Source organism: Pocillopora damicornis, chromosome 1 (assembly GCF_964200805.1).
Source record: "Pocillopora damicornis chromosome 1, jaPocDami1.2, whole genome shotgun sequence".
Taxonomy (NCBI): domain Eukaryota; kingdom Metazoa; phylum Cnidaria; class Anthozoa; order Scleractinia; family Pocilloporidae; genus Pocillopora; species Pocillopora damicornis.
Window position 1 is genome coordinate 30,991,563 of NC_142670.1, and position 18,161 is coordinate 31,009,723.

An 18,161-nucleotide genomic window follows, 5' to 3' on the forward strand; every position below is an offset into this window, starting at 1 on the left:
CAAGTTGTCTAAATAAAAATTTATGATGATCGATATTAGGCATTCGTGTCACAATCTCTTCGGGGAGACTCAAGAGACAACCATATGGTTGACATCCTCATGTTATACATATCAACCTACAGACAATCCTACCACACTCATTACGTAGAAGCTCTTTGTAGACTAATTTTTACACTGCTTGTTCTTTAAGAAACGAATTAATTCAGCCACGCATCACATGAACTGCGGAATGCAAGATCACGCAGCCTCTCATAATTATTTAAGAAAAGGCCTCAAGATGCAAAGGGCATTATCCAAGTATCCTCAACATAACTGCAGTAAAGCAACCGTTTTACCATCTTTTGACGGTCGTCTACTCTACCCTTAAATCAGTTTACACAATCAAAAATCTGATCTTAGGTTAGAGGTGAAAATGAAAACAAAGGGGTTGTGATTTTTTCATTGTGTAGCCTTGGAAATCATTATTTTAAGATATTGATTTCAATTTTGGGGCAGAAATAAAATTACTTTACTTTCCATAATAGGTTTAGGTTAAAAAGAAGCTTTGAGTGTATTGCCAAGTTCCCTGAGCGTTTTATAGGAGGTGTTCGATATACATCCCAGTATTATTCTTTCCAAAAATATATTTGAACGGTTGCGTCAGAACTCCAAGGGAGACAACGATTGTCAATGAGTTGAAATAATTAAATAAAGCCGTGTATTTCAAGAGCCAGGGACACGAACGTTTTGAGAATCTCAACTTCATAACAAGATGTCATAATAGGGATCTAGAACGCAGTCAGTGACAGATGGCTTTCCTTAAAAAGGCAAACACACCGTCTTGGTCCGGTACAAAAGGCTTGAAAAGCTGTCCAAAATCAAAGCAAGACTTGACTAGGATATTGCGTCATTCTTTGTATCAGTTCGCCTCTTTGGAATACTAGAAATTTAAAGCTCTTATGATTTGTCTAAAGTTTGATACTGATATACCTAAGGCCTAAACCATTAATCAATTAAGATGCCAAAAGAGCGATGAAATTTCCTTTTGTATTCACCGTTCACCGACCGATTTAATTTCAAATTTTTGTCTTTTCATCTTGGTTGATACTTCCCCTACCTCCCCTCCCCCCCCTCCTTCGCCTCTTTAGAGAAGATACAGGAGCCAAACGCCTAGAATCATAGATATAAAAGGATAAGTGAACTCTTCTTCCCTAACCGTCACTAAGACGGAATTACGGTTCCAAAATCGAAATGTTTGAGACTTTCCGCGTGGTAACCAATCCAAATATCCGTATCAAATAGCTGGCGACAGGGGGTCATCCATCGGTATTTCTGCTTGTGCTAAAATTAGCACTTTGCCCCGAGATTCATCATGATTGAACAACTGCTTTGGTTTGTTTTAGTGGTTATTCTCGTTACACTGACCGTGAATTATTTCATTGCCACCAAACACCTTCCTCCAGGTCCATTTCCACTACCGATTATTGGAAACGCGCACAAACTGGCTGCCAACTCACGCCATGTTGACCTCATGCAATTGGAAAAACAATATGGCAAAGTATTCCGCCTGTATCTTGGAAGCCAGCTCGTTGTAGTTGTTAGTGGAGGAGATGCTATTCAAGAAGGTCAGCATTAGATTCCATCCACCAAAACCACCTCGGTCGAGAGGGACTGAGATGGAATATTTAATGACTTGCAAAACATAACCGAAGATTCTCGGAAATCCGCAAGTGATGTAGCCGAACATCCGAAGCTGTAAATCCCATGATTCTTGAGGAACAAACAGAAACAGCATAGCGAGAATTTTAAGTCGCGAACCATCGATGGTAGACATGCAGATAATTTAGGATACGTAAATTCTGTTGATGAGGCGCTTAAACTTATTGCGGAATTTGAAACAGGATTGACGACGAAGTTTTCTTTCTTTAAAGCTGTCAAAGGTTTCGGGAACATATATTTATATATATTTGATATAGCTCTTTAGCATTACAAAGCTTTGCTATCGTTATTGTGCATTCTCACTAGTTTGTCTAGTTCAAGTCCTCTGGCATGGCTTGGATGATACCACAATCGTGGAATCATTCGGGTTAATTTAATGCTTACACCTCCTTCCTCGGACAGAAGTCACAAAATACTGGGGGAAGATGCATGAGATATTTAAGGAGCAAAAATTCGTTTTTTACTGGTGTGCCTTTCCCAATTTTGGGAAGGAAAGTGTTCAATTGCCAGCACGGCATAGATTGAACAGCTGGAGAGAAAAGGAAACGAAAAGATACAGAAGAAGTACTGTATATAATAATTTCTTTTTATCCTCAACCTTTGTGTTTCTGTCAACTATGGCTTGCTAATTTGAAAGGTCAAATACATGAATGGGTCATATGACATTGATCTCAGAATACTTTTATGACAAACGTGATAACAGTTCAATCTTGGCTAAATTGAAGATGGTTTAGAAGTTAACAATTGTAAGAACTTTTCACTAACATATGCTGCTGACAAAGGAGAAAATATATGCAATTCTTCATTTTTTGCATTCTATCAAGCAATCATATGTTTGCTCCTTATCACACTATGACACTTCCGTTTTGTCACATTCCAAAAAATAACTTGAGAAATACACTGTCACTCATCTTACACTGTTATATTTACCTATTACAGAAGGCTGGAAACAAAGATTTTGTTTTCAAGAAAATAAGATTTCTTGTCCAAGACACAAGGAAGTTTGACTGCGAAGCACAGATAAAAATGCAAGAAATTTTATTTTTTTCAGAGAACAAGGTAGTTCTACTCATGTATAAACAGAACAAATGCGATTTAATAAATCAGATATGCGGCATGACTCCTTTTCTTCCATCCCCACTCAAAACAAGCAAACACACCTATAGAGGTTCCAGTCTGGTCTGCAAATGAAAAGGAGGAAGGTGATCACTGCAAAATTAAGCATTAGGGTTCTTATTTATAACATATTGATTATTGTATACTGATATCTAGAAATTAAGGTTGCAAGTAGCAGCCAGCTGAGTTATAGTTTGAGTTTTATCAAGTCCATTACTTTGTTAAATTTAGAGTAACCTTGACTTAAGAGAGGAAAATTGAGGAGCTGTAATATACTAATCATCAATTAGGGACCACAAAGAAAAATTTATTTATAGAGACTTTTGAAGGAGAGGGGTAAGACTTGTGACAAGTTGGCAGACATATAGATAAACTTTACTGCTAAATGGGTTACAATACAAAGTGCTCAGTATTTAGATCAGCTATGGCTCAACTTAAACCTTGCTTTAGCTTCAAGTTTAATCCTTTGTGGTTTCCTTTCTCTGTGTTTATTTTTCAAGTTATGTACACAGAAGAACACAAAAATGACAAGGAATGCTTTTGAATATCAAGAGGCTGGAATAAGCAAGAAACCAAAACTGAATTTTAAACAGTACAAAGTTAATTTGATCTTCCAATGTTATTTAATTTTAACCATAGAATTTGCTATGTAGATGTATCCCCTCCATTTTTCTGGGTATTGTGAGCAAAAACAAACAATTATCACAAAATGCATGGTATGCAATGGTTTGATTCACCAATGTGGCAAAGGCCTTTCACTGTCTATCCATAAAAAGGGAAATAGTTTGTAAACTGTAAGACATTCTGCATGTTGAGTGTATACTTATTCATCCATGTGAAATTAAAGGTTACTTGAAATAAATGTGAAAGATTTATGGGATTTTCAGACCCCTGATAACAATTACTAATGTACTGATTTGTTGTACTTAAAGGTTATGATTTTGGCGGAAATAGTGGAAGAAATTTCTGGACCTGGAATTTTGTTGCAAATGTTTGTTTAAATCAGTTTAAGTCAGTTAAAAACTCTCCTGTTTCAAGATTACATGATTACCACACCAGAACCTTTTTTATTCTATATTATGCACCATGTTATGATTATGGTTTCAATAATAAAAGGTGCTGACTCAAGAACTTTCCAAAATATCTCTACATACAAAGAAATAGATTGTGGTTATGTACTCCAAATAGCAGGTCACATCAGTCTTCTGTAAGGAAGTAGCAGAAATTTCTGTGGTGGTTTTGGTGGATGGAGAGAAACATCCACCAAAACCACTTTATTCTATGTGTTAAGAGTTATGATAATCATTATGAACGTTTGGTCGGTCAGCAATTGTGCACCATAAAAAATAATTAGCCAGAGCACTAACTGCTAATTAGTGGTATAAATCTTTTGTCTCCCTGAACATCTAACAATGGCTATAGATAAAATTTAAAAAATATATTGTTGATGGTTTTGGTCAAAGTTTTGGTGGATGTTCCCTAATGACATCCACCAAAACTACGTAACATCTAAGCACCTTTTAAATACGTGAAATATCTGCATAAAATTGCGTAAAATGTTTTATAATACTACAATCGAACAATAAATTAATACTTACCATTTCTTTAGCAAAATGTTTTGACGCAATTTCCCAAACAAATAATACACTTGAGTCATCGGGATAAGTCGGCATGTTGTCGTAGCTTCGTAATTTTTTTCCATCATTCCATCTCAGTCCCTCTCGACCAAGGTGGTTTTGGTGGATGGAATCTAATGCTGACCATTCAAGAAGTTCTCGTTACAAGATCGTCCAACTTTGCTGGACGTCCGAGCATTCACTCCTCGGAAGTTTATTCTAAAGGAAGGGCAATCGGGTTCGCTGATTATTCTTCAGAATGGCGACTGCATCGCAAACTAGCCCTCTCGGCATTGAAATTGTACGGCGCAGGCGGGATAAAGCAGGAGGCCATCGTCACTAATGAGTTTGACTTGCTTATGGAACGTGTCCGCTCCAGAAATGGGCAGCCCCATGATATCACCAGAGAGATAAGACTGGCTGTGACAAATGTGATATGTGCCTTGGTATTTGGCTCAAGATACGAACCCGATGACCCCGAGTTTTTAAAGTTTTCAGATATCACCAACTCGATAGTGAGTATGCTTGCGGCTGGAAGCATAGTGGATGTTTTCCCTTGGCTTGGATTTTATCCATTCAAATCTATTCAGCTTTTGAAAGAGAAATGCAAAGAGCGAGACGAGCTGGTTGGAAGAATTTATCAAGATCATGTGGAGGCGAATAGAGTTGCAGCTCCTCAAGACCTGACAGATGCGCTCTTGAAGGCAAGGAAAGAGGCTGAGGAAGAAGACTCGTCTGTGAGTGGATCCTTTACCGACGACAAACTTGTCTCGACCATGGGGGAAGTCTTTATTGCTGGAATGGAGACCACTGCAACTAGCTTGTGCTGGGCGCTGCTGTACCTTATTTACAACCCTAAGATCCAGGAGATGTTACATCAAGAGCTGGATGAGGTCATTGGCCCGGATCGTTTACCGGAGCTCCGAGACAAAAAGAATCTACCGTATCTGGAGGCCACCATCGCTGAGACTCTACGTCTCTCGTCTATTGGGCCGTTGGCAATTCCTCATAAAGCAACAGTGGATACGACTCTACAAGGATATCATATTCCGAAGGGTACAACAGTATTAGTGAATTTGTGGTCCCTTCATCACGATCCAGCCATCTGGGATGACCCCGACAAGTTCATACCCGAGCGGTTCCTCGACAAGGATGGTAAGTTCGTTCCTCCAAAACAGGATCGCTTCCTCCCATTTTCAGCAGGGCGTCGGGCATGTCTAGGAGAATCTTTGGCACGAATTGAGCTGTTCTTGATCTTGGCTCGATTACTTCACAGATTCAGATTTGAGAATCTGCCCGGCTGTGATCTTCCCACCCTGGTGCCTATTGCAGGGCTTGTGTTGATGCCTCAGCCATTCGAAGTGTGTGCGTCTTGCAGGCATGAAAGCTGACTGAAACAACAGGGAATCTTCTTACGACTCTGGCGGTTACCGTGTTCACTTGACTCAATGCCGGACTCTCAACAAAATACGGCATTTGTTAGAATCTCTTACGGAGAAAGAAAAAATTAATGTATAACATATCATAGACATTAGGGTGCACCTCGCTAATCTACACCACATCACAACCCAGACAATCAGGTCTTAGTGATATCTTTTGTGACATCCAAGATTACCACTGTTATGAAGATAAACATTCCTAGAAAGGTTAGTGATGTACTTCGGTTGCTGGAGCATTCTTCAAGTAACGCTCTAGAACGTTCTAAATATTCTACTGAGCAATAAATCTAGTTACTAAAGCAGTTTCGTGTTACACTCTGGATCGACTTTGGAACTTTAAGATTTATCCTACTGAGCGATAAAATAATGTTGTACTTCTAAAAGAAGAATTGTTTGCAAGCTTCCGTTACCTTCATGCATGCCTCTTGAAAGCAAATAACGAGTCACTCTTTGTTGCTGTCGGCAAAGGTCAACTATTAAGAGAGGCTATAAAGAGCTGTTGTCGTTAAATGTGGAAGCTTGTCTTCAGTCAAAAGTTTTAGAAGTGATTTGGAGATAGTTAGGTTAACCGTGCGTTTATATTAGTGGTGACTAAATTTTACGTCGGTAGGGGGGAAGGGGTCAAGTAAAGTTTGTAGTAGGTGGGAGGGGTTCAGTAAAGTTTGTAAAGGGGGGGAGTGATTAAGTAAAGTTTGTTGTAGGGGAAGGGGTTAAGTAAAGTTTGTAACAGGGGGAGGGGTTAAGTAAAGTTTGTAACAGGGGGAGGGGTTAAGTAAAGTTTGTTACAGGGGAGGGGTTAAGTAAAGTTTGTAGTGCCGTTGGAAACTGTACTATATGTCAGTTAGTCTAAATTGATCGACATTTCTACGTTAATTCGATTTTTTCTTATAACACCAGTATGCAATATATATATGCAGCATGTGTTTTATGCCTATATATGGTCTTGTTCTATGTACTTGCAAGCCCCTCGGTTTTGTCTTCTGTGCTTTTCTTAACAAGCTTGTAGCTGTTAGTGAAAGTTGACCAAGCGTTGTATTGGAATCGTACAATCAAGTGATTAAACAGAGACATAATTAAAAGGCGTATTACAACCTTTTTTACGTTTTCGACAGTCGACTGTGTTTTTTAGGGGTTGCTTTGACAGTTAGTTAACAAATTAAAATACAGTCGAATCTGTATTAAGCGGTAATCCATAAAGAATGGCGGGGTAACCGCATAATACAGGTTGGCCGTCTAATACGGGTTGACCAGCGAATGACTTGCTTGATTTTCTGTTGTGCGTAACATTTGCCCTAACAGTCTTAAGGGCGAAGATAATCAGCCAAGCGTTGAGAAAGTTAGAACTGAAAGCATTAACATTAATCCCAGAAGATAACCGATCGGTAATACGGTGCTGCTCCATACAGATTTGACTGTATACTATTAATGAAATTAGTTAATTTTACGAGATAGATGTTTTGGGTATTTTCAGTTTCTTTCGGCTAGATTATACCGTAATACCATAGCAACACTACAACACCCTTAATTTTGATTTTCAAAAGCCGGTCGAAAAAAAGGGAAAAAAAAAGGAGGAAAGGTGACTCCATAATTTGCAATTAGCCTTCGTTTAACATATCAAGATTTGTTATCCAACTGCACTACGCAGAGTACAAATAACACGCGGATAGAGTACAGATATCCTGCGATATTTTAAGGTTTTGAACAGTTGGTTAATTTGTTGTCTTATAAAACCTGTTTAACCAGTCGGCTGCGCGCGCAACGCTTCTTTATCCGCTTTGCTTCTTCCGCCTTATGAGAAACGAGCAGACCCAGCAGAAAAAAAGTAGTTGGTTAATAAATAACTTATTAGACGTTTTGGTGTGTAGTATCGCTGAGTATTTTCACTCGTTGTTTGTGTTTTGAATCGCTCCTCGGGCTCGTCAAAATACGGCACAACCCGTAAAAATACTCAGCGATACCATGACGTCTAATAAGATATATTTTATCTCACTCCAGAGTATTTGACAATAACTCTTTACATACAATTGAGAGCCGCTTAAAATTATCAAGAAAAAGAGCAGCTCTTACTTCTTTTTTTTTTTTTTTTTAAAGAATTCAATAATCAAGTTAAGCAACAGGGAGGGGGCACGAACAGGACACACAAGGCCGCCATGGTTACTTCAGTCAAGTTTGCATCCAGTTCTACCGTCGTTATACAGCAAATGTCTAAAACTGTAAATTGTCTCTACTAAGGTCTTCTCGTTGCATGTACAAATAAGCAAAATGTTCTCGGCCGCACACTTAAAATTCTATTGCTTTAAAAAGTGGTATCTACATTCAACAACTCGCAAAAAATTGCTCTAAAATTACATCAATTTCACACGCCCTAGAAGGTAATATATTTGAACACAGCAGCTTACAACTCTAGATACTATATTTCCTCGAAAAAGCGCCCGGGCGCTGATTTAAAACTACAACTAAAAGAAGAGGCGGTCATCGGAAGCAGGGCGCTTGATCGAGGGGTCCCTCATCATTATCCCGTACTGAATAAGCTGTCATTGAAGCTTAACAAGTTTAATAATAGTTGGCGATAGAAACAGGTTTCCTTGTATCCGTACTATCTTGGAAAGCTAAGGGCGAGGGAGAGGTGGGGCGCTAATTCGAGGGGGGGGGGGGCTTGTTTAACAGTATGGCTTACAGGGCGCGCGCTTATTCGGGGAAGAAATACAGTAATCATTTTAAATCGTAAAAAAGGGGGAGACAGAATACGAAGGACAAAAAGGGCGACGCAGAGAAAAACTACATTTCACATTCACGCATTCATCTAAAACAACTACAATTTGTAAGTGGTCTACAATTTTTTCTCTTCCGATTGGAATTGTGATAATATCACTTTCTCCAAAATATTAAATATAATAAAGGATTGTATAACAACATTACTTTCCATTTTTTTTTTCAACTCATTTTGCGCGTGTCCAAATAACCTAGTGACGTAATTATATCAATTCATCAAAATTCTGAATACAAATTATTCTTGATACCATCACTAGAAATTTTCAAGAAATTCAATGGTTCGTAAACTGCATTTCGGACGCAGTATATCTTACTGGGCTCAGCTGTTCGAAGGCTGCTTAGCGCTAACCCGGGTTAAATTTTAATCCGAGTTTCTTCATCCCTCTGTTCAAAAGCCTTTCCAGGATAATTTTCTCTCTTCTTTGAAAGGCATCCAGTCATCAAATTGTAGACAAAAATATTTGTCCTAAATTTTGTTTTAAAGCCTTCAGATCTTCAACCAGATTTCTCATTAACTCTGAGGTATTTTAAGAGCCTTACAGCACCAGCGAAAAAGTTGTCTATTTAGACAAATTTTCAGTCATCACTAACATTTTACAAGTGCGAATGGTTTGTCGCGACTTGAAAAATTTTGGCCGAAGCGGACACATCTTCAAACGCTTTTTGACAAAATTGTCCCAGTTAAAAACTGGAAAAATCGACTAAATAAATAAACCGTGATAACCCTGTCGATCATTTGTCGTATAAGCTACGACCAGCGAACAGAAGTCAGTTTACGAGAAAGGAAAAAATTATCTTTTTTATGCAAAACTCGGGGATTCTAAAATTTTAAAACGACTAGTGCGGAAAGGCCCTTAACCAAGCTTTGAAAAACAAGACCCTGACCTCTTAAATACTGGAATGATTTACCAGCAACTTCACCCGACTAGACCAGTGCAGTATACTGCAATCGAGCGATTAACCCTTTGTGCTTACAGTGATCATCATCTTGTTTCTCCATACCATATCACCCCTGAATCAAACGTTACGGTCAAGGGAATAAAGGAAATGATCTGCAACTCATGCAGCTCTAGATTCTTAAACAAATTCTCCCTGTCAGTACCATGTGAAGCGGTGAAAAACATTACGGAGAATAAGCATACAAATGTTAGGTTATAATGGGTCAAAAACACGATGACAGGAGTGTTAGGTTGACGTAACACCAAATTTCTTGGAATAATTTGCAAGCATCTGGAAAGCAACCAGAAAGGAGAGTTAAGATTCAGACTTTGGGAATTCAAGGGCCTCTCTCTCTCTCTCTCTCTCTATGCGCTTGCTCAGCCTCGTCTCCAAAGTTATTCCTGGAAACGAGGTTGGAAAAGTATTGGATGACGTCAAAAATCAATTGCATTGACACCATAAATCCAATTCAACAGGTGATTGTACAACTGTCAGTATTCCAGAGGACCTATAACCGGCCACATCGGCAGGTCATCGGTGAAGAATTCGCACATAGTTCCGACTATTATCACCCAATCAAAAAACAGTACACGCACTTGAGATCACTCCGACAGGAGCTAAGCTCTGACACACTTCAAAGTCCGTCTACTGGGGAGTACCTACAGGACGCCAACTCCAATCGAAGGTATTTCAGCCTTCAGCGATAAAAGAAAAATCACTGAATCGACAGCTAAGGTGACGTTATCCGCATGTACTTCTCTCCACTGACAAACTCCCCATCAGAGCTTCCCGCCATGTTGGCTTCGCTTCTCTTCCGCGGTCTGATGTCCGGGTCGTCCACAGCACCGTGGGTCGCACGACCTTCCTCGTGATCCACAGGCTCAGACTTGATGCGGATCAGCGCAGGGCACGGAGGAGTTCCCCTGTTCTGTGTCCTTGTGGTTCCTCGATTAAAACTTGTCAGCGTTTCCAAAGTCCGCTCCAGTCTCTCACGTCTCGTTTGATGCTCCTCGGTGCCAAATTGATTTCCAGTTCTCTCACTCTTTACCGGTGATGACGTCATGCCCTCATTGTTGCCCGCGTGCGGATCATGAGAGCCTCCATACAAAGTGTCACTGTTGACATGAAGGCGAGGCTCCTGGTGACGTAACAACGACGCCTCGGCCACTTGGAGTCGTCGAACTTCCTCGTCAATCAATCGCATTTGCCACGACCAATGAGTGTTGTACAAGAACGGTCGGAGATCGAATCGATTGTCGTCCGGGGAGTAGTTTTCTGCGTGGTAGGCGGGTGTCAGGGTTGTCATTTTGTGCCGGTTGATTGAGTATGCGCGGAAGAAACGTTTAATTTTCTCAGCCACTTTGGCAGGAGTATAAGTTCCTCGCCAGGTGTGGATTAGTTTGCAGAACATGCTGTACGGTCCACAACGAGTTACCTTCCTTAAGCAACCGAACATTGAGAGTTCGTCGTAAGTCATACCCATATCCTCCTGCAGAGGAAATTTAAAGTTAATTTTTCCTTTGGTCCAATGTAAACGAGGCAGACCGAGAAAAGAAAAATTCGAACCTACGACCTTTCAAGCACCTGTTCCGATGCTCTGCCCCTAAACGATCGAAGACTTTTGGGAACCAAGCCCCGTTTCTCGATAAACTCAGTAATTTAACGGGCCCGAAGCAACGTTTTAACATCAAAATTTTAAGATTAGAGAAACAGTTTCTGGCACTTTTAAAAGCCCATTGTTTCTTTTACTGATATTTTAAGAGCAGAATTCATAAAATCTTTTCAAATTCTCATCTTGAGGTAAAAAAGAAAAAAACAGCTTTACGGGCCTGTGAAGTTGCCGGAACCTTCGAGAAACGACCACCACACCCTTTAACTACTTTCATGCGTTAAAACAATCTGCTCCCTTCTGAGAAAATTTGAAATTTAATTGTGAAGCCTTGGCGTCAAAATGGAAATATGGTATATTTTTAAGCGATGAGAGGGGACGACTTCGTGATAGGGGGCAGCCAAGGATACATGTTGGCAAAAACTAAGGCAAGAATAATACGACGTAATCACTATGAAATAATCTCCTCCCTTGCACGTCTCTGAATCAACAAGCAGTTTCAACTCGTACCTTATTCAACTTCGATCCCAGGGTCCTCTCTCTAAAGAAAGAGAGAGTACCCTGGGGACGAAGTTTCATATGATTGTCTAAACACCTGTCGCACAGACCAGTGATGGGGAAAACTCTCGTAAGTTACGTAAAATTCTAGAATCGTAAACAAAGAAAAGAGAACGGAGTATGAAAAGCACGTACCTCATCTGTCTGTTGTATCTGGCCGTCTGCTAACGGCTCAAGCTCTGCTGTGGGTGGTGCACCAAGGATTCGTATCAACGAGCTGAAGTTAAACTTTTCTACGCAGTAGAAAATGAACGATTTTAGATCCTTTTTGCTTATTCCACCGATCGGGTTAATGTCTGCACTAGAACAGTCGTACTTGGTCAGGTAGCCGCACAAACTGAAAAGTAAATCAATAGATTTAACCATTTCACCCCAAAGATCTACATATCGATTCTCAGCACTGTCTGGCTCTACCACACATTTCTTACAATTTCCTTGCTTTGATTGATTGATAATGCAGTAATATTAAAGGGGAAAGATTAGCTTTTGGTCATTCCTGTGAGACGGTTTGCATAAAGCACACAATCCATACATTACTTTTCACGGCAGCTTCTCGCTTGCGTATGGTGATACAACTAAGTCTGTCACCAGGAACAGTTTTCAAGTGACTGTGAAGAGTAAAACCATGTAAAAACCTTCTTGAAAAAATCTCTAACTCTCTACGAATATGTGTACCTTTCATCCACGTTTGCTGATCCCAAGACTAGCAGTCCACCTGGGAGTCCGCGCGCCCACATGATCAGCTGCGCCAATAAGTACGCTAACACCATGCGCAGACGAGCCTGTACGTTCTGTAAAGCCAGATTCTCGCGGTGAGTCCCGCCATATAACTTGAATTTCGGGATTTTACCCGAGACTGCTGTAAAAATCCCGAGAACGGCACTCACAGCAGCATCGATTGTGATCCCTGAGCGAAAATGAAAAAAACACTTATAATAATAATAATAATAATAATAATAATAATAATAATAATAATAATAATACAGTTAGGTTACACATTGTCACCTCGGCCAAATTCAGTCAGGCTTTCAAACCTGATTATTTTTTGGCGTCAAAGGCGTTAAGTTTTGGCGCCAGAGTGTTAGCATTTTCGTAGAGAATCCATCATATCGAAAGGTGTAAGGCTACCGTAAAACTGGAATTCTTGGCAGTGTGAGAGAAGTGACTACACTGGCGTAAGCTGGTGAGAGAAGTGACTACACTGGCGTAAGCTGGCGAGAGAATCACCCGCAGTTCGTGTGAATTAAAAGGAATATGATCAAAGAGAAATTTTTTAATTGAGCGTCGAAAGTAATCCGGAATTGCACTGGTTTTAATAAACTTTGCCTTGCGATTGGTCCAGAGCATTCGCCCTATCCTCTCAACCAGTCAGATGCAAACTAAAAACCTCTGCTGCTTGCCCTTTTGCGTTTTCTCACGCTTCAAGCAGTTTGCGCTTTGAACTCTCATTGGCTAATGATAATGTTAACCTTTGTTGTGATTAGTCACTTGGATAACTTTGACACTTAGTTAAAAAATACTCTTGCTGATAAGGCGTATTATTTCTTGATGGAAAACACATAGGAAATGGTTCCCTCACCCATATGATGACTGCCTATCTCCTCAGCCAGATTACTTGCTCTTTTCCTTGTTTCTTCGGAAGAATTTTCAGTTCCCATGTAACAAGTAACAAAGATACGGCCTGCAAACTCCTTGGGATTGGTAGGAATGTAATTGCTGGCAAAGAAATCAAGCGCAACAGAAGTTAGCCTCGCTCACAAAACTTTTCATGAAAAAACATAATGCACAGATGAAAAAACGTACAAAATGACACAATCTATGCATGGCAGTTCTTTTTGTCCATTCTATCATCCTTTGACCTCAAAACTGAATTGTCTGTCTTCCATCTGTCAGAAAGAACTGAGCAACAACCAAGAAAACAGCTGCCAGGAATACTTGACAAAAAGCAACATTATACTCTTAATGTGTGGCCCCGATGGAAACAGTTTGTTTTGTTTTCCCGAATGTCCTGATGTTTCCCTCGACTAGGGAAAACAAAACTAACTAGTTTCCCAAGGAACCATGCATTAAGTGCTTTGTTATATATTTAGACTTTTCCTTCAACAATCATATGGCAAAAGCATGCTGATGTATTCGGCACCCAGGCAACAACTGTGCAATTGTAGCCTAGTCAGGATACATTTGAATTTGATCAGGGGCACATGACCAAAAATCAACCAATCACAGTGCTGATTTTGTTGAGTGAAAGTCTAGATAAATAACAATTTTTGTTATTTCATACACCTTCCTAACCACTGAGTCCAAAATTCAGAAAAGGCTATGAAAGCTGACTCACCCATGTAATGGTAAGGTATGTAAAAATCACTAGATCTGAAGTGAATAACTTCACTGCAATTTCTAATTTAATAACTCACTTGTCATTCACAATCCTACGAGCATCTTCCAACACCTGTTGATCTCCACTTTTGACAGCTTGACACACCTGATGACACATGGAGCTTACAATGCAGGCTGTTGATGAACTGTCAATGCCTACAATTAATTTGAGAAGAAAACCATGAATTTTATCCAAACACTAATACAAATAGATAAATAAGTATTACAAAAGTCCTTAATGAAATCACAAAATGTAATTGTTCCATTTAGAAGAACTTCCAGCAGAGGAAATGACCCTCTCAGCTCTTCCACTCATTTTTTCTTAAATTATAACAGATCAAATAAAACTGCACTACACTAGAAGCCAAATTGCATAAATAAAGAAAAACTGTTCAAATTTTTTGGAAATTGACAAATTAAAAATTCTGATAAGCATTGCATAACCTTTCAAGTAATCAAAAAATTTTCAACTCAGAATTCAATTTCCCGGAAATATGTGACTGACTTATCAAATTCATACAAGTGACTAACATACTTTTTCACTGTAGAGTAACACTGCTGAATCAAACTTGAAGGTCACAAGAATAAGGGAAATGAGGAGGAGGTGAGCGTGGCCTAGTGGTTAGGGCGCTGCACTTGTAAGCCGGAGGTCCCGGGTTCAAGTCCCCCTCCCTGCCACTGGATGGATTTGTCTTCGGTGGCCCCGAATTCAACTCCTGCATGCTTTTAAATAGCCAACTGGTCTGCCTCCTACCAGTTGGGGTTTTTAACGAGTTTCTGTTCATTTACGATATTTGTTTCCTTATTTACAGTGTCCCCAATTAGCACAGCAGTGCTAAAATACACTGACACTTAAATAAAGTTATTATTATTATTATTATTATTATTATTATTATTATTATTATAATGAACAGCAACTGAAACAGCTTTTGATTTTCAAACAAATTCTCCTTGTCAATACTACAAAAAATGTATAGAGAGCACTGTGGAGAATATAGATATTGATGTTCAAGTGTAAAGGGTTAATTCTTAGTTCTAAGTGATGAACATGTAACTTCTCCCTGTGATTCCAAAATGCTATATTAATTAAACAGATTATTAGAAAATAAAAGCATATCAGCCGGTGGATGTTATTTCTAAATGACACCAGCCAAGCACAACAGCTAAGCACAACAGCATATGGGCAACAGGTACTCAATCACCCTTATTGCCTGAAGAACAATTGCAGTATGCAGTTGAAACACCACTGTCCACATCCAATATGACCACATCATAAGACAAATGATAATACTTTTCTTTTGAAAGTGTTATTTACTATGATGACAGCCCACTGCTAATTTTACCACATCTCCTTTCTTACTCATGAAGAGATCTGTGGTAGTCTGTATGGAAAATAATAGTTGGATCTCCAAAGCTGCAAGGTAAAATGAATTAATTTCACACCTCCACTCAAAGGTAGAAAAAAGCCAGCTTGGCCACTTCTCCTGAGGTAGTCCCACAGCCAGCATGCCGGCCCCAGGCTTATTTCCTCCTCTGGCGTGTGATAATGGACATCTATGGGTTCAGCAGGAGCCACCGAAATATCATCTTCACGGCTCAATGCAAAGTCCACCTTGATTCTGGGATAGCTCTGGCTGAGATCCATTGCATTTGAACCAAATGTTGGCTTTGCTCCACGATGGGAACGCACTTCTTCCAAATCGACAGTGGAGGTTACAACTTCAACCTCTTGCATGGAAAATTGCGAACCTTGTGCAACTATTTTTCCATTAACTGCCACCATGGAGCAGCCGTCATAGTAGACCCTTTCTCCATCACAGCCTCGCATATTGGCATAGACATAAATGCCACCACCCTAAAAGAATGAAAGAAAATTCTTAGGGCTTGTCTGTCTTTTAACCCTTTAACTGCCATAAGTGACCAAGAGAGAATTTCTCCTTACATTATTAATACAACATCAACCAGATAAGTAATGAGAATAAAGAAAAATATCACTTAGGGGATTATAAGTTGATCCAATACCAAATTCTCCAAACCAACAGGACAAGAACTGTATTAGCAGACAAGGAGGAGAATTACTAATGAGATCCTGGGAGTTAAAGGGTTAACAGAAAAGCATATAATCAGAATGTAGCATTTGAAAAAGTTGCACGATTGTGAAGGCTAAAGCCAAGCTCTTTTGTTCCCCCTCTCCTAATCAACTCTACAAACTACAACTGCACAAATGCACTGTGACTAATATATTGTAACACAACACAGTCCAGGACCCAGTTGTTTAAAGGGTTGATAACAGCCATCCATAGAAACAGTCTGTATGGCAAAATATGGACTAAGTAAGACCCAATCCCCACGCTTGAATCTCCCACAGGACTACCTTACCATAAAATATATTAAGTATAGCTCAAAATTCCTTGTGCCAAATACTACTTCTTTGTAGGCAGAAAAAAGTATATCAGCAATTCAGAAATAACACAAATGTATACCTTGGCAGTGGCATCCTTCACATATTCAACTCTCTTGTTTAACTTCCTAAGTTGATGATGACTTGCACTGGCATTTGTAAAAATCTCCACTCCATCAAGAGCCATAGCTATGTGAGGACAGTTTACACTGAAAAGTTCCTCACAGATTTCTGTGCCAACACAAGTATCCAATGTTGAGATCACACCATCTCCAAAAGGAACTGTTACTTGACCAGTAATTTCAGATATCATGCGAGGCAGGAAGTACTCTTCAGTTTGCCTTGTCTGATTTGAGGAGAGAAAAAAACTGATTTAAAAGTCATATCAATCTCTGACTCCCATGGTCTGATAGCTAGTTCTTGCCTCTACCTGCCACACATTTCCTTATAAATTAGTTTTGAGAATTTGGTGGTAGATCTAGTGACAACTTCTACCTTGTAGGTTTGAGTATTCTCATTGCCTGTTTGCTTGATCAAATGAATGGATACTATAGTGATCAAGACCCTTCCCCCTTTGCTAGCCTCTTATAATGGGAAGGCTTACTGTAAAGACATTGACGAAAACGAAAGTGAGACTAATGCTTTATTTCTCCTTCCTGTTTCCCAGCTTTAAAGAAGAATGTGTCAGGTATTCTTGGTTGGGAAACCTAAAATAATTAGAAACAAAGATTTCCAGGATGAATATTTTCAATCATTACTAAAACAATTTCTTTAAGGGAAGGATTTTTGTTCAGAGGGAGAGGAGAGGGACCTAGAGATGAAGGCAGTGAAATGACCAGAAACGAAGACAAGGGAATCCCAAAAGAGGGAGGCTTATAGGAGGGAGGGGGGGAGGGGGGGGGGAGGGTTGGGGCTCGATCAAGCATTCACTATTATTCTCTACCTCCGAAGTTAAAAAAAAAATGCCAAGACTTGTTTAAAATAGACAGTAAAACCCACAGACTGCTGGGATATCCCCAGCACAACTCGAAAAATGATATTATAATTAAGCTGGGGTGACGGATGCCGATTCAATGACAGAGTTCCTCTTCGCCTCTGCAACCCCCCTCCCTCTAGACCCCGGAACACATGAGAGATCGTCTTACCTTCGCCCATCTTGTAAACCATCTTCCTTCTCTGTAATTCGCATCACAAGCCAAAGTCATCTTCGGTCGAATCAAGAGGATCTTTCCATTGAGGAAGATAACTCTACAGTTGTACCGTACATTTCGGTGCATAACGGGCATTCCGACGTCGCATATAATGTCTTTCGTCACGGGAGATTTCAACAACAACGCCAGGACTTGAAAAGAATGCAGTAACGTGTCGCTTTCCAGGAAATGGTCATTGCAACCGTAGCCGGGAATTTCCAACTCAGGACCGAGTCTGTAAGTCGCTCCATGTGCGCGAGCAATGTTGATGCTCTGAAGAATTCTTTTCAAGTTTCCCTCGAAATCTAGGGCCCATTGATTTAAGCTACAAGCTGCAAGAGTCACTTTACGTCCCATGCCAAATCTCAAAAGTTTTTCATGAGGCTGAAAACGAGCTGTTTGTTAGATAACCTAAATAGTTCGACGATGTATTCAACGTGAGTTTTA

The 18,161-nt window shown here is 39.8% G+C and overlaps 2 protein-coding genes and 1 long non-coding RNA gene across 3 annotated transcripts; 1 reads left to right on the forward strand and 2 right to left on the reverse strand.

Annotated features, from left to right (window-relative positions):
• Positions 1 to 145: 145 nt before the first annotated feature.
• Positions 146 to 6,965, forward strand: LOC113677990 (steroid 17-alpha-hydroxylase/17,20 lyase-like). The gene is made up of 2 exons (XM_089188327.1): positions 146 to 1,604; positions 4,587 to 6,965. The coding sequence occupies exons 1-2, from the start codon at positions 1,352 to 1,354 to the stop codon at positions 5,819 to 5,821; spliced, it is 1,488 nt and encodes a 495-aa protein (XP_089044453.1). The 5' UTR covers positions 146 to 1,351; the 3' UTR covers positions 5,822 to 6,965.
• Positions 2,267 to 4,544, reverse strand: LOC149053277 (uncharacterized). The gene is made up of 2 exons (XR_016181358.1): positions 4,413 to 4,544; positions 2,267 to 2,879 (listed from the first exon to the last, which is right to left on the reverse strand). It is a non-coding gene; the product is annotated as an uncharacterized LOC149053277 (long non-coding RNA).
• A 1,722-nt stretch (positions 6,966 to 8,687) lies between the features above and the next one.
• LOC113677992 (glutamine-dependent NAD(+) synthetase) lies at positions 8,688 to 18,153 on the reverse strand. The gene is made up of 8 exons (XM_027194863.2): positions 17,670 to 18,153; positions 16,607 to 16,870; positions 15,567 to 15,978; positions 14,162 to 14,279; positions 13,327 to 13,463; positions 12,423 to 12,654; positions 11,883 to 12,084; positions 8,688 to 11,069 (listed from the first exon to the last, which is right to left on the reverse strand). The coding sequence occupies exons 1-8, from the start codon at positions 18,069 to 18,071 to the stop codon at positions 10,311 to 10,313; spliced, it is 2,526 nt and encodes an 841-aa protein (XP_027050664.2). The 5' UTR covers positions 18,072 to 18,153; the 3' UTR covers positions 8,688 to 10,310.
• Positions 18,154 to 18,161: the final 8 nt, after the last annotated feature.

What these genes read in the sequence shown, in the direction of transcription:
- LOC113677990 (XM_089188327.1), top strand. Translation starts at nt 1,352, where the DNA reads ATGATTGAACAACTGCTTTGGTTTGTTTTAGTGGTTATTCTCGTTACA. An exon ending in AGGAGATGCTATTCAAGAAG is followed by an intron (nt 1,605 to 4,586) that starts GTCAGCATTAGA and finishes CCATTCAAGAAG; the next exon opens with TTCTCGTTACAAGATCGTCC.
- LOC113677992 (XM_027194863.2), bottom strand. Translation starts at nt 18,071, where the DNA reads ATGGGACGTAAAGTGACTCTTGCAGCTTGTAGCTTAAATCAATGGGCC. An exon ending in CGTAGGATTGTGAATGACAA is followed by an intron (nt 13,464 to 14,161) that starts GTGAGTTATTAA and finishes TTTCTTTGCCAG; the next exon opens with CAATTACATTCCTACCAATC. An exon ending in AGATACAACAGACAGATGAG is followed by an intron (nt 11,070 to 11,882) that starts GTACGTGCTTTT and finishes TTTCCTCTGCAG; the next exon opens with GAGGATATGGGTATGACTTA.